At 44.6% G+C, this 15,196-nt stretch overlaps 1 protein-coding gene across 2 annotated transcripts; it reads left to right on the top strand.

The window, feature by feature from the left end:
- Positions 1-47: 47 nt before the first annotated feature.
- LOC118216228 (E3 ubiquitin-protein ligase TRIM39-like) lies at positions 48-14,515 on the top strand. Of its 2 annotated transcripts, none has more exons than XM_035397301.1 (10): positions 48-429; positions 8,784-9,456; positions 10,228-10,323; positions 10,687-10,920; positions 11,208-11,370; positions 11,979-12,047; positions 12,129-12,152; positions 12,270-12,296; positions 12,491-12,666; positions 12,993-14,515. In XM_035397301.1, exons 1-10 carry the CDS (start codon positions 272-274, stop codon positions 13,353-13,355), a joined length of 1,983 nt encoding a protein of 660 aa, XP_035253192.1. In that variant the 5' UTR covers positions 48-271; the 3' UTR covers positions 13,356-14,515. The 2 variants fall into 2 exon arrangements, with proteins under 2 accessions (XP_035253192.1, XP_035253193.1); XM_035397302.1 differs by lacking the exon at positions 48-429 and adding an exon at positions 3,998-4,168.
- The last annotated feature ends 681 nt before the right edge of the window (positions 14,516-15,196 follow it).

Genomic DNA, 15,196 nt, shown 5'->3' with positions numbered 1-15,196 from the left:
CGTTGATTTAGTAAACGAGGAGTGAACGGATAGCTTTTGCATTGGCAACTCTGTGAAGTACATATGTGACATTGTGTGTTTCGTGGTCACCAAAAGCATTGCAACACACTATCAGTGTGCCTGAGAATTTTTTTCGTCTACGTATGTATGGCGGTACAATTTAATTGGTAGTGTTGATGCAGTAAGATCGCATATTTCAGTCTAGTGCATTATATTTTCGCGTACGTTAAAAAACATAACAGCACATGCACTATTATTACACTTCGACAATATGAAATATTTCGAATGTTTTTGGATGTGTAGAGAGGAAATAAATGCTTCTCGCCACGCGATTCCAAAGATACAGGTGCAGTATGGGAAATATTTAGCACTCAGTACTTTCACGAAATTCCCAGTCGGAGTATTTGAAGTAATGCAACGTAACTCCAGGTAACAATATATGCATCTCTTATTTGTCTGTTAAATCCAAATTGCTCAATTTTGCCGACCCGGAGACAAAAAAAAAAAAAAAAAAAAAAAAAATAGATAAAGAAATATTGTGTAGCCTAAACTTTATGAAATCCATTCTAAGTTTTCTTTCTTTAGGATTTTACGTAGACATGGGTTATAAGAGGCTCGCACTGACTCGGGGATGTGGCCATGTGGAAATAGATAACATCAATGTGTAAAAACAGGCTCTTTAATACGTTTAATAAATACAAAATACTTTTATTAATTGGAACGTTATCATTAAACCTCGAAATTCGTTGCATCTCATTTGATATTGTTTTCGTATCTTATTTATAATGTGTAGCCGACTATAATCGCATTATATGGCTAATTAAGTTGTGGCTATGTGGTGGTTATTTAGTTGGCAGCCCAAATGTTTCGTATATTATACGCATTTTCTTCACGCCGGGAGGGCCCTTTCGTAAACGAACATTCAGATTAGGAATGGTTCGCCCTTAAGACGCCTAAGGAACATTTTCAGCGTGTCGAATATTGATTTCAGTCCTTCGGTTTCCAAATGCATGTGCCGTACATTGACAGCATTGTTTCGAAATATTTTCACATCCTCATACCAGGCTATTTGGCACTTGTAATTGCGCAACACACTATGAGGCATCCGTGACCTTGATGCACAGGCCTACGCCACAGGCAGGTGACTAGAGCGTTCTTTATGGTTCTCCAGTAAAACGGCCCCTAGGCCAAATTCTGAAGCCTTTCTTTAGAATCTCAGCGTTCCCTTTGGTTTATACAATGCAAGCAGTAGTGTGGACGTAAGCTCTTGCTTCAACACTCAAATTGTTTTTGCTGTTGATTCCCCCCCCACTCCACCCCACCCACCTTGTCGTTTCAGACTGGGAATGTGTAAATAACTTCCCTGGCTGGTTTGCCATTCTGAAAGCTCTTCTTGTGTTGATGTCCTCTTCTCTGTCTTCTGGGCAGCTTCCTTGAGTCCAGTTTCATTTCATCTGTTGAAATGATGTGGCCCAGGAACTTTACAGTTTACTTCCCATTTTGGAAATGCAGTGTTAGGGTATGTTTCTGTTGGCACTGAGTATTACCTCTGCATTTTTAAGCCTGTGATCTGTGTGCTTCCTCCCCCATGACGCCCCCCCCCCCCCACCCCCCCAATAAGGAGAACATCACCTACAGCATGTGATCTAGTACTCCATCCAAGTCACCTTTCTTTCAGAGGTGTTCTAAGACCAGGCAGCTATTAATGGAAACTGTCCACCAAAACCTTGTGAACCTCCGCGAGTGCTCTCCCAGTGAAACTCCTCGCTGTCAGGTGGAAAAAAAGCGGCTGGCGACTGCACATGTATCGGAGGAGGCATGTGGCAAGTCTACACCCTCCCCAGACCAACGCAGGACAGCGCATCGACCAGGACTGTGGCTGGCCCACAAGGGAATTGGCATAACGACTAAATTGGGGAGAAAATGGGAGAAAAATGGCAACATCACTTTCCTGCCTTTTTAATCTATTCTGATTAACGTTATGTATTTACAGCTTGGGTGAGGGTTTAAACCTTTATCCTTCAGCAGTGATTCAGACAGCTCTTTGGCTTTCAAAAATCTTCCACTAACTGGTCTCTAATCTTTTCATCACAAAGTAGCCCTACAAGATTTGGCTAGCAAGCACATGCAAATTAAATGCAGTGCATTTTTAATGAGTTGTACACCTTCGTCCTATGTCCTCCCTGCCACCATGCCCCATAAAAGCATGTAGTCTCTTTTCCAGGGACCCGGTGTTCAAACTGCGAGCCAGTCAAACGAGTTGTGACAACTTCCAGACTTTTGGGGTGTGAGAAGTGGAACAGCTTTTGGGTAGGGAGGGCTGCGCTCACACGCGTCACATCTTAGACCGTTTAGCAGGTGCTTTCCAGCCAGAGCAATTTACCCAGTGACTCTTTTTTTTTTTTGTTTGTTGTTGTTGTTGTACTTTTTTTTTTTATACCGCTGGATGTTTATACTGCTGGGTAATTACTGTAGGAATTCAGGTTAATTGCCTTGCTCTCGGGCCCTTACCGCTACGCTGCCCTGCAGCGTGCAAACTTTGCTTTTCCGCGGCTGGGTTGCACACGCGTGTGGTGGTGCGGTTCGGCATCCGTGACGTGTCTGCTTTTCTGCATGTCCGTGAGACTTAATCTTTTTTTTTTTGTAACATCCTACTTTGTCTATCTTTGTCTATGTTTATAGAGGACATACGGTATACGCTTATAGAGGACAGGCGGTAAGAAGCACACCGCCGTTTGTGCTAACCGCGGCCTCTTTCCTTGCCGCAGTCCTCCGGCTGAGCTGTGTGGTCGTGACACTGGAGTGGTGCACTTGTCACTTCCTGTGCAGTTAGGGTACAGGTACGGGCAGACTGCGGCTCACTTCCTGTGCAGTTAGGGTACGGGGATAGGTACAGGCAGACTGGACCTCACTTCCTGTGCATTTAGGGTACGGGCAGACTGTTGCTCACTTCCTGTGCATTTAGGGTACGGGCAGACTGCGGCTCACTTCCTGTGCAGTTAGGGTAAGGGGACAGGTACAGGCAGGCTGGACATCACTTCCTGTGAAATTTAGGGTACGGGCAGACTGGACCTCACTTCCTGTGCCGTTAGGGTTACTGGCAGACTGCAGTTGTTCCCTCCATCCAAGGAGGTTGCTGGTAGCTGATGAGCCATTCCAGCTAGCACGAAACATTCTCACAGTTGTTGCTGCAATGTAGCAACAACGTCATAACATTGAGAAAGCGTTCCAGTAACATTGTGAGAACAGAGAACATTTTGTGTTAGCTGGGAACGGCAACCCCCCCCCCCCCCCCAACTTAAACCCTGTCGCTTGGTGACACTATGGCCAGTTACATTACATTACATTACAGGCATTTAGCAGACGCTCTTATCCAGAGCGACGTACAACAAGTGCATTGGTTCACGGTGTAGAGGTGCAAAAGAAACACACTAGAGTGAAGTAAGGATCGTAGTGCCAGAAGTGACCACATCGATCAGGACTCCAACCCTGTAGAGTAACCTGTTCAGCAAACAACAATCCTACCGAGTACAAACTAGTACTGGAATTACATTTGCCTAATCAGACAAAAACAGCAACAACAACAACAATCCTGCCAAATAAACTAACATAATCGTATTATCCTAACTAGGTACATTGAGGTACAGTTATGTATAATAAAAATTTTATATGGTGCCGATTTGAAATTAAGGGCCAGATAAATTACAGATTCAGTTCAGCATTGAGGGGATTTGAGCCAGATTGGTCAGGATTGCTCTGGGCTTATTCCGATGGCGAAGACACAGCCATTTCTGATAATGAATTAGTTGGCCTTTGATTTTTTTTAAATTGTCGTACTGTTCTAAATAAGAATGTTTTTTTTCTCATCATTTGGTTTACTCTGCTGTGCTGTGGTTTGTGTTCTCTCTGTGTTGCTTTTTATGCAGTGTCATTAGAGTCACCAGACTCACTCTTCAACTTTTTAAACACACTGTCACCAGTCTTCCTCTCGGCCCCTCCCACAAATACTCTCAGACATACCTGTACAACTGGAATTACCTTCACAGACCAGGGCAACAGCAATAAACAACCAGAGCAGCGCAGAGCCTCTGCAATTTCACAATGCTCTCTTCAGCCTAGGAGCACATTGTCACTTTTTTCAAAGGCACGAAACGCGATAGAAAATAAGGTAAGCGTATAAAAACTGGCTTCTGTGGTTTCTGAGTTGTACAAAGTTGCAGGAATAATGTTGATAAAGATGTGCTTGATTACATTTTTTCATCATCAAAATGCCCTTAGTGGCGTCTTGCAGATAATGTGTTATGCTGTTTGGTTGCTTCACCTCAGTGAATAATTGCCTTGCAAATTCAGACATAAATAATAGACCAATGTGTATTTTTACGATTGAATTATGGCAATCTCAATCAGGATTTTTTGCATTACCTTCTATTTGTTCATTGCGCATACTTCAGCGATAGCCATAGTAAACTATTTTAAGGATTGTTAAATCAAGCAACCTCCCAAGGGTCAGACGTTACATGCCTAGAAAACCACCATGGACATGTTTCTTGCATGCAGAATTGCATATAGAGTTAAAGGATTCTTTTGGCATTTCAGAAAGCTGGAAGCTAAATGTGTGGCACAGCCGGATTCAAACTCGGCATTTGTGGTCCAAAGCACAGCGCTGTGTGGCTGGTGGTGCGGGGCTCCTTGTGTGGCTGGAGCAGGGGTGGCACAATAAACAAAAGTGGTTAAAAATAAAAAATAAAATAAAAATAGCGGGAAAGAAAGTCAAATGTAACATGTAGAACTATAAACAGTAAGATATAAAGTCCAGAACTATAACTATTACTGGACCTGTTAGTGGCGGGTGTATGGCTTTCCAGCAGGTACGGCTTTTCAAAATGGTCCCGTATGATAATACAGTATATATAATTTTTTTTTTTTTACAAGTAGGGCCTCAAACAATCTTAGGATCAAATGCAATCATGTGGTATGTAAGTGTGCTTGCACATTTAATATCAGATTCATCGGTGTCGGTGTGAACATAACTCAAATCATGAAACCAGACACTTTGATCGCCCCTAGCCATGCTTATGTATATATTCCTCGTACGTTCCTGTGATTTTTTTGCATGATGTAGTGTTCTCACAGATTCAGTAGCGATGCAGCTAATGTCATGACTAGAAAGACAGCATGTGTTACAACCTATGTGCTGCTACATCCACAGATAACATGAATATGTTGAAAGACAGACATGAAAACATATTTTCTGTGAATGAAATTGGCCGTTGTTTATCTGAGTTCCTCGTAACATTTGTAACACTTTTGCACATAAGCACAGTAGTGAGGCCGCTAATACTAAAAACTCGATGAATAAAAAAAAAAGTATGCATATAAGGATTCATTTAAGCTGTCATGAATTTCTAAAAAAAAGTGTATTAAGTACCTAAATCTTTTACAATATAACATGGAATTCCTTTGTCTGCTGAGAACGAGAACTTGTTTAACTCAGTCTGAAATTGGCCAATCAGAAAGTATTAGTGAGAACAAAACTACAGTGAAAATGAGTGTAAAGGTCGGGGTGACGTCTGTCACCGTCATGGAATAATAACAGACATTGACGAGCCCAAATTACAGCTGCTCATCTCTCAAACAGCAGCGAGAGGTCAGGAGAGCCCTGTGATGTGGTCCTTAATAGGTGTTCATTTGTAGTCGAGTTGAGGTGAAAAAAGAAAAATTCTTTCGGCTGTTGCGTTTGATGGAGAGGTTAACACAATAAAGGATGATGGACAGATCCGGCTACACTTCCCTAAACGACAGACATGCACAGAATGGGATTCGGCAGCACTGAGGATAGAAAACCTGTGCTACACTCGGGGGTAGACCATAATCCTTTAATGTTAAAACTAATGCTTAACGCATACGCCACTGGATTAAAATGAAAATGTTAGTGAATATCTGGACAGCTGTGCCACTCTCGTTTAGAAATGACATCGCAAGGAAATTTTATTTTCATGTTTTTACATTTTTTAAAAACGAGTATCTTGTGGCATAATGGAGGGTGCACTGCACAGTGCCTGCTGTTGAAAGGTGAGGTGTGGGGACAGTCCCTAGGGAACTGTGTTTGAAGGAGGGGTCCACCCTAAATCATGCCCTCAGGTAGCTGGTGCCCAGCCCCTTAGTGCCCAGCCCATGCAGGCCTGGTGATATGTGGTTAGGCAAAACATTCCTAAAAACAAGCTGAGGTAGATGGCCATTGGCCACAGTAAAAAGTTCAGATTTGAGTAAGGGTAAGTGTGCTCAGAATGACCCCCACAGCTTGGCTGTAAGAGGCTTGTATTGGAGTCATAAAGCATGAGAAAAACAAATTGATTTAGTGAAGTACCTGCTGTACACGTATCAGAAAACGTAGCTGTGGCCATTTCCAGCTTTTGCAAAGTATTAGCTAGGACAGTGAGTGAATAGACTTGAATTTTTAATTCAATTTTAATTTTTAATAATTTTTAATTTTTAATTTAATTTGACACATTCAAGACGGCCATGAGGAGGAATCTTGGAGTGGAGAAGCATTCTAATAAATGGGTGATTGTACGTCCTTTTTTTTAACATAGAACAGCGTGGGCTTCTCAAATCTTGATGCCAGGAAATTAGGGCCCTAGGTCCTTCTTTCATTTTATCACACAACGATAAGGTCATAATGAATTCTAAACAGGTAGGTGGAATTGTGTCTGAAGGGCACGTGGCTCAACATGAAACATTTCTCATGGAAATTGTTAATGAAATGAGTCTGGGTGTTGCGGTGCTTACAATAAGAGAGACACACTAGAAGCTTGTAGGGATTAGGGTTGCGTAACGACGATGCCGACTGACACTTGTCTAAGATAAACAGATTTTTCACGGAATGCCGTCAGACAAGAAGGATTCTTTTTTTTTCGGGGCAGGACTTTTTGCATTCTGGAAAACTAGGGCACATGGCAGGGAGGGTTGGGAGGGGCGGATGAATTTTGATTTCTTGTTGAGTGGAAATTTTTCTCTGGATTGTGTTCCCACGTTTGACCGGGTGACGTTGCTCTAATGGCTGTGGCTGAACTCTTTTTGTGTGTGAATGTGACGTGTGAACGCCAGGGTACGCTCAGTTTAGATCACAAACATGTCGTCTGCTCCATTTTCCATTTGGAAGAATGGGAATACGTTGGGGTGCAGGGGTGGGGGAAAGGGGGAGCGGGGGGGGGGGTTGTGGAAGGGTTCACTGGATGCAAATCTACTGGATACGCACTCAAATTACTCTCACTTTCATATTAATTTTAAAACTTTAGTTCTCAGAGAAAACCACAAGTCTGACGTTGTTTTGGAGTAGTAGATATGAATAATAACTTGCCTATGATGTCAGACAATTGTGGCATGTTCATTATTGTTGATTTGATTGGCAGCTGGCGACTAACAGGCCTATTCACCTGCTTGCTCATTTGTGCAGTCAGGTCAACCCCATTGCATTATTACAAATCTCATGGCATTTATCAAACAAAGCAGAGAGAATCCTCTTTTTTTCTGGAAGCTGCTGCTCCCATGAACAAAAGTTGAGACTCCTGATAATACCTCAGGACATAAATATTAAATAATGTGTAAATAAGAATACATGGTGTGATTTGGTTTAGCTGGTCCAGACATTACTCTCTTCAGATTTCCACCTCCCTGAGAGATAAGAAATCTTGATGGTAAAGTATAGTTATGCCTTCACCTTCATCTTTGTTCTATATATAAAACTCATTTCTCAACTTCTGTTGGTAGTGTCAAGCAGGAATGAGAATCTCAGAGGGCAGGTAATATAGATGCACACGCACTCGCACGCATACAATAAATTCAGTTATGTGAATATGAATGGTGCCGACCTCACTGAAACACAACTGAATGTGAACTGCCATTCAGTAAGAAAATTTACAGTTTACAGTAATTTACAGTTTACAGTAAGAGTGCTGTGGCACACTAGCATGCATTTTCCTGCTTTGTCAGCACTCAAGTTCACTCAAAACACTGTTGTCTTTTTTTTTTGTTTTGCCTGGAATCCCAGTAGCAGGCAGTGTCCCCGTAGGTCCTTCATTATAAATGTGTAACATTCAACGCTTTAAAAATGCATTGAATCTTCAAGGTACATCAGAAGGAACGATCTATTAAATTTTACAGGCCTCTGTTTTTCTTCTAACTCCGCATAATCTGCAACAAAAATCTAACCTGTTGTCAAGTCAGTGTGAGTAAGATCTACACAATCATCATGATCATTTGATTACACAACTAGGGTGGGGTTTCAAAAGAATGTCTCAGAAGCTATTTTTAAAAGTCTGTTCTGAGGTCATTCATTCTTGCATGTCCTTATGAGGTTTGCCTGAAAAGTTCAAGAAAGTTTGCTCAAAAAACTCTAAGCAGCATATATTTGTTAATTAGCACCAGAAAGCAACACACATTGGCTAATCAGCACCAGGAAGCAGCAACCATTGGTTAATCAGCACCAGAAAGCAACGTGCATCATGGTCTTGAATGCGTGTTGTCATGGAATCAATGACAGTAGTCCCCTCTGTTGCTGACATTGTAATTAGCATTAAAGTAAATTGTAGCGCTTCGTCAAACTTGGGTGTCTGTCCTTTTACCAGCCTGGGACGGTGTCGGTTGTTAAAATGTCAATGGCTAATTTGCCCATATTAAAACAACAGGAAGAGCCTTTAGAAGGAAACCAATAGTGGAGAATGTGTCACGCGGTCAACGACATCAGTCCCCTCTGCTGCCAACGTTCCTTTCGTTTTCCGCAGAATGGCGGAATCCGGCGGCTCGCTGATGTTCTCCGAGCAGGAGCTCACCTGCTCCATCTGCCTGGACCTGTTCACCAACCCGGTGTCCACGCCCTGCGGCCACAACTTCTGCCAGATCTGCATCGGCGGCTACTGGGCCACCAGCGACGGCTGCAGCTGCCCGCTGTGCAAGCGGCAGTTCGGCGAGCGGCCCGAGCTGAACGTCAACCGCGTCTTCGCCCTCATCACCGACAAGTTCAAGGAGTCGCAGTTCGGGGTCGCGGGTCCCGGCCTGGGGGCGGGGGCGGGGGCGGGAGCGGGGGCGGGCGCGGAGCTGGCGAACGGAGGAGGAGGAGGAGGAGGAGGAGCCGGGAGCGAGGGGACGAGCGACGGCTGGGAGGTGACGTGCGACGTCTGCACGGGCAGGAAGTTGGCGGCGGTGAAGTCCTGCCTCACCTGCACCGCCTCGTACTGCGAGAGCCACATCCAGCCGCACCTGCAGGCGCCCTGCTACGCCCGCCACCAGCTGCTCGACCCCCGGGAGGCCCTGAAGGGGCGCACCTGCCCCACCCACCACCGCCTCCTGGAGGTGTACTGCTGCACCGAGCAGACCTGCATCTGCGCCATCTGCGTCCTGGAGGAGCACCGCACCCACAGGACCGTGTCCATACAGACGGAGAGAGCCAACAAGCAGGTACGCCTACACCGCGTTTCACTCATAACAACAGCACGCGTGCCGTCCTTCAACCTGCATTATGTCCCCTGGCTTCAGACTAATTTCATGTTTGTAATTAGCACTGGAGTAAATTGGACAGTGAAAGAAGACTGCGTATTCTTCAGGTTGTCCCCACGCGAAGCTGAATTGTTGGTTGTAATAATGATGTAAAATAAAAAAGCGTCTGCTAAATAAATGTAATGTAATGTAATGCGTGGTTAACTTGAGGAGCGTGTGACTTTTCTCATCTTCTGTTACTAGTACCATTACCAGACCTGGGTCAAATGCATTTTTATACGGTCTACGGTCAAATACATATTTGTTTAGGATTCTGTGCTCTGTTGATCTTGCCTGGTGTAATTGAGCCTGCCAATATGACCAGAAGGTGGGGTTTTTGCACTTTTTGTGAGTATTTCATTGGTTCTAATGCACCAGATCAGATCAGTAAAGCGTAGAGAAGGATTTGAATCCAAAACAAATATGTATTTGACCCAGGTCTGACTGTTACTTGGCACTTCAAACTTGGGTGCTTGTTCTTTTACCATCCTGAACAGTGTACTTGTAATTTAAATTAAAACTGAATGTTACCTGCTTATTTGCCCATATTTAAATGACAGCAACCGGTTTATATGCTCTTTTTGAATGAACTCCATTTCCGCAATTAAATGTCTGCAGTAGTATATTTGATTTAATGTGAGGACATTGTGTGTGTGTGTGTGTCTGTGTGTGTGTGTGTGCACGCTATCAAAGAGACTTCTTGGAAAAACTGAATTGGAGTTACAAAGCAGGATCAAGGAGAAGACAGTACGACTGAACGAAATCAATCGCAAATTGGAGTCTCTTCGGGTGAGTATCTTGTGGAATCAGTTCCTTAGCATTTTTAAATGCTTTATATTCATAAATATGTCAAATATATATCAATAACAAAGGAAAATACCATTACACAGCAAAGATCATTGGGCCTGACTTACTAAGACCTTTAGCCATAAGCAAAACCTTTCAGCACATTGAAAAACTAATAACACAACCAATGATTGGTGCAAAAACAAATGCCATGACCAATCATTGGTCATGATACTGGTTTTTGCACCTGCTGAAGGACTTATCGGGCCCATTGATCCTATCGGAGAAACTGCAGCGAAGTGATGATTGCGAGCGCCTCGAATGGGTGTCGGTGATTGGTGGGTTCCTCTGCCCTTGCACCCACAGAGCTTTGCAAAGGGCGAGGCGTCGGAGGTGGAGCAGATTCTGACGGAGATGACGCAGTCGGTGGAGAGGATTCGGGGCGAGCTGGTGGGAGGCATCGAGGAGAGGCAGGCGATCATGGAGGCACACGGGCAGGAGCTGGTCTCCCAGCTGGAGGAGGAGCTGGGGCAGTTCCAGGAGCAGAGGGCCAATCTGGAGGTGCAGGCCAGCTCCGAGGATCACATCAGCTTCCTGAAGGTAAGCTCCGCCCCCTCACTGCCAGAGGTCAGGGGGACCCCAGCTCTGCGTGGGCGCACGCTTCAGCGCCATCTGGTGCTTGAAATGGGGATGATAAAATAGGGATAAGTATGACAGTCATGACATCATCTTACAAGGTAGAAGACGGTGAGGAGGTCAACCAATCAGGGAGCACATTGGTAACAACCCGATTAAAACAACGCTGATGGTGATTGGTGGATACATTTTTAATTACCTGGCTAATTTGTGATAATGTCTGAAGCCAAGCCCCCCTCTCTCCTCCTCAGAGTTTCGAGGCGGCCAACGCCCTCTTCACCGACGACGAGGAGGACATCCAGGAACCGGACCACCTGGAGCTGCACCTCCCTCTCGGGGAGGCCAAGAAGGCCCTGGGGGAGCTGAGAGACAGGCTGGAGGACATCCATATGGGCGAGGTTGTAAGCAGATCCGGTAAGCACTAGCTCCAGCCCTAGACCAGCTAGACCAGCTGGGCACCCCCGCCTCCTGCCACTATTGACTTTCCATAACAAAAGATGGGTTCCCCCTCTGAGTCCGGCTCTGCTCAAGGCTTCTTCCTGTTATCAGTCAGGGAGTTTCTCCTTGCCACTGTTGCCCTAGGCTTACTCTTTGGGGGCCGGTTCTCTGTAAAGCTGCTTTGTGAAAAAGCTCCTTTGTTAAAAGCACTATACAAATAAAAATTGATTGATTGATTGATTGAAAAAAAAAAAGCCACCACAGTACATATACTCCTGGCTTGAGTATACAGCTGTCTGTTGGGGCAGCAGTGTAGTATAACGCTTATGGTGCTGAGCTTCCAACTCTAAGGGGCTGGATTCAGTTCCCTGGTAGGACACTGCTGTTGTCCCCTTGAGCAGAGTGCTTAACCTGCATCGCTGCAGCAATATGTCCCGCTCTATAAATGGATAAATGCAGCTGGATATCTCCATATATGGCAATATGTTAAAGCATTTGAGTCTTTAGTCTCATCAGCACTAAAAATTTTGAGTGTCCATCTTTTATGAATGCATTGAATCCTTAGATTTTATCATCTGTTTTAGTGTCCCTGACAGGAAGTGAGAGCATTATGTCTCTTCACGGAATGAGGAGGAGGGAGTGGTCATTGAAGGGTAAGGCCCTACATCATCATCATCATCATCACCTCAAATCATTATTAAAATGTCATTTACCGATTCCCTGTTTTCTTGCAGATCTCAGAAAAGTGCGAGGATCAGGTACGTAGAGAAGCCCCTTTACCTTCCGCATCACACGCTTGAGATCTTATGAACAGTGTGGGCACCTGCCCCGGTGAACGCCAGCATTCTCATTAAAACTGAAAATTCATCTTTCAGGAATCAAGAAGGTCCGTTCCTTTGCAGGTGAGTCCCGCCCACCCCACCACCCCACCCCCCCACAACCCCACCCCCCACCCCAAACCCCCCACCCCCCCACCCCACCCCAGCTGGGCTGTCGTTCAATGTGGGGGACATTATCCCCCTATTATCAGGCAAACTTGGTACCGTTCGCTTCATAATCCACGATGCAATCTCTCCCCCCCCTCCCACCCCTCCAGATGACATCACTCTGAACCCAGTGACGGCCTACCCCTTCCTGATCCTGTCGGACGACCGAAAGCAGGTGAAGAGGGGAGAGAAACTCCAGCACTACCGGAACAGCGCTCACCGCTACGACGTCTGGTCCTGCGTCCTGGCCAAGGAGGGCTTCTCCTCCGGGAAACACTACTGGGAGGTAAAGGCAGGGGGCGCCAACACGGACGCAGCTCTGTGTTTGCTGTCTGTGACTGGCCCCCTTCTTGATTGTGTCAATGAACACACAACTACACAACTGACGTACACAACCCCCCCCCCCCCCCCAAGTTTTCACTACATGTTCTTTACATGTTTTCCTTCATAATTGTTGACTTTTAAAGAGAATGTGTTTTTGAAGGCCTGAATTTTTTGTGACCAATAAAGACACATATTGTATAGGCTGCTCTATCAGCCGCTCGGTACCCCCGTCCTTTTAACGCTGCTCGCTAATTTATATTTAGTTTATGTTTTACCTGTCGTCCTCAGGTGCACGTGGGGGAAAACAGGGATTGGAAAGTGGGGGTTGTGAAGGAGTCCGCTCAGAGGAAGGGCCTGTTTGACATGAACTCCGTCAACGGGTACTACGGGCTCTGGTGGGGGGGCACCCAGCTGCGCGCCCTGACCACAGCCCCGCTCGCCAAAGTCAAGATCTCCAGCCGGCTGCGGAGAGTCGGGGTGTTCCTGGACTGCGAGGAGGGTCAGGTGACCTTCTACAACGCCAAGTCGGGCTCGGAGCTGTACACCTTCCACTCCGAGGAATTCACGGAGAAGATGCTGCCGCTTTTGGGGACTGGCGACAAAGAGGTCCCGCTCATTCTAATGTCGATACAGTACAACATTCCTGAATGACGGAGGAGGATTCGATAGGTCAGTACAACATTCCGGAGTGACAGAGGAGGATTTGATAGGTCAGTACAACATTCCTGAGTGACAGAGGAGGGTCTGATAGGTCAGTACAACATTCCTGAGTGACAGGAGGATTTGATAGGTTAGTACAACATTCCTGAGTGACAGAGGAGGATTTGATAGGTCAGTACGACATTCCTGAGTGACAGAGGAGGATTTGATAGCTCACTATAAAAATAGAGATAGCACAGTATAATGTAAACAAGTATCAAAGAGTTAAGGTATAACTGCACGGTATCTACTGCAATGGAAATGTATCCTAGTGACGAAGAGAAAGGCTGAGGAGAAGGATGTTTCTTTCTGGTGCATGCTGGGAAGGAGGAGGGGGGTCATTGAAGCTGGTTGTGTGAATGCCAAAGCGGATGGACATTTACACTATTTACATTCACTTATATTTCACACACTGTGCACACAGGAATCGCCTGCTTTTCATTCAGAATTGTTTCCTGTTTTCAAACCTTTACACTCACACGCTTTTATACTAACACACCTTTATGTTCACGCACCTTTACACTCATATGCTTTTATACTAACACACCTTTATGTTTACGCACCTTTACACTCACACACTTTTATACTAACACACCTTTATGTTTACGCACCTTTACACTTACACAGCCTTATACGTATACTCACGCACCCTTAAATTTACATCCTTACACACTGGGTCATCTATTTTTGGTGCTTTCTATTGGGATGGCCTTGGTGTAACACTGAATACTTTTTTTTGGGGGGGGGGGGGGGGGATAGGAACAAAAATAAAAACAAACAAACTCATGTAACATCTAACACACTATGTCTCAAATCTTTTAACTTTTCTTTTCTTCTTTTTTTTTTTTTTTTTACAAACTAGTGTGGCTGAATTCCTGTTTAAAAATCTTTTATTGCATCTCAAACTCCTGGCATAACCAGCAGAGAAAAGAGGGACAGCTGAGAGACTGTTAGCTCAGCAAGGGCCATGTGGATTTGAGAAGATTGCCTGTGTAAGCTGTACTGTGTTTTGTCAGTGTTGTAAATGTTGTAGGTTTGTCTATACATATTTAACATGCATGCAGTTGGTTATGTAAAATTTTAAATATTAAGAAATAAACATTTAATGCCGACTACCGTTTGGAAACTACTGGCCATGTGAAAGCCCTTAACTGTACACATGCACACACAAGCACACACACAGACCAATCCCACTGTCATTTTTACTACATGTATTTTGTAAAAATGTGTATTAATGCAGGCATAAGCGTTAAACAATTAATTTTTCTGAGGAGGAGGACCATAAGAAGGATATGTCCCGTTCATTGCATACCACCAACCTTAAGGCATGTGAAAACTGAGATTTAACTAATGTGGGCCATTAACTATTTTTTTTCTACTGAAGACATTCCAAACATATATTTACAGTTGTCTCAATCCATAATTTAGTTGACATTAACTAGCTGTGAGAATTCTAAAACAATAAAAATAACTGAAAACTATTTATTTAAAAAATACAAAAGGTGGGACTACTACATGTCAAGGATGAAGGGAACCAAGAAACGGTAAGAAGAGGTGGGACTGTGTTGGAAGATAGCCAATGATTTTGCTGTCCCAATATTTTTGGGAAGTGTGTTCCAATTACTGTGGGGCCAGTACAGACAGGCTCTTTTCGTAAAAGACCGGATACCCTTTGCTCTGAGGGACAAAGAGAGCAGGATCCAGTCAACATTCGTCGTGAGTTCCGACTCCAGCATTTGGGCCAGTCGTGATCGTGAAGAAAAACGAACGACGTTTCGGCCTTGAATTGAGAC

This window comes from Anguilla anguilla, chromosome 17, assembly GCF_013347855.1.
Source record: "Anguilla anguilla isolate fAngAng1 chromosome 17, fAngAng1.pri, whole genome shotgun sequence".
NCBI classification, from domain to species: Eukaryota; Metazoa; Chordata; class Actinopteri; order Anguilliformes; family Anguillidae; genus Anguilla; species Anguilla anguilla.
This window is presented reverse-complemented; position numbering and strand designations above follow the sequence as displayed.

Bases quoted from the DNA above. Each gene is read 5' to 3' on its own strand.
- LOC118216228 (XM_035397301.1), top strand. From the start codon at position 272: ATGAAATATTTCGAATGTTTTTGGATGTGTAGAGAGGAAATAAATGCT. The intron at 10,324-10,686 runs GTGAGTATCTTG...TTGCACCCACAG, and splicing joins GCAAATTGGAGTCTCTTCGG to AGCTTTGCAAAGGGCGAGGC. The intron at 12,048-12,128 runs GTAAGGCCCTAC...GTTTTCTTGCAG, and splicing joins GAGGGAGTGGTCATTGAAGG to ATCTCAGAAAAGTGCGAGGA.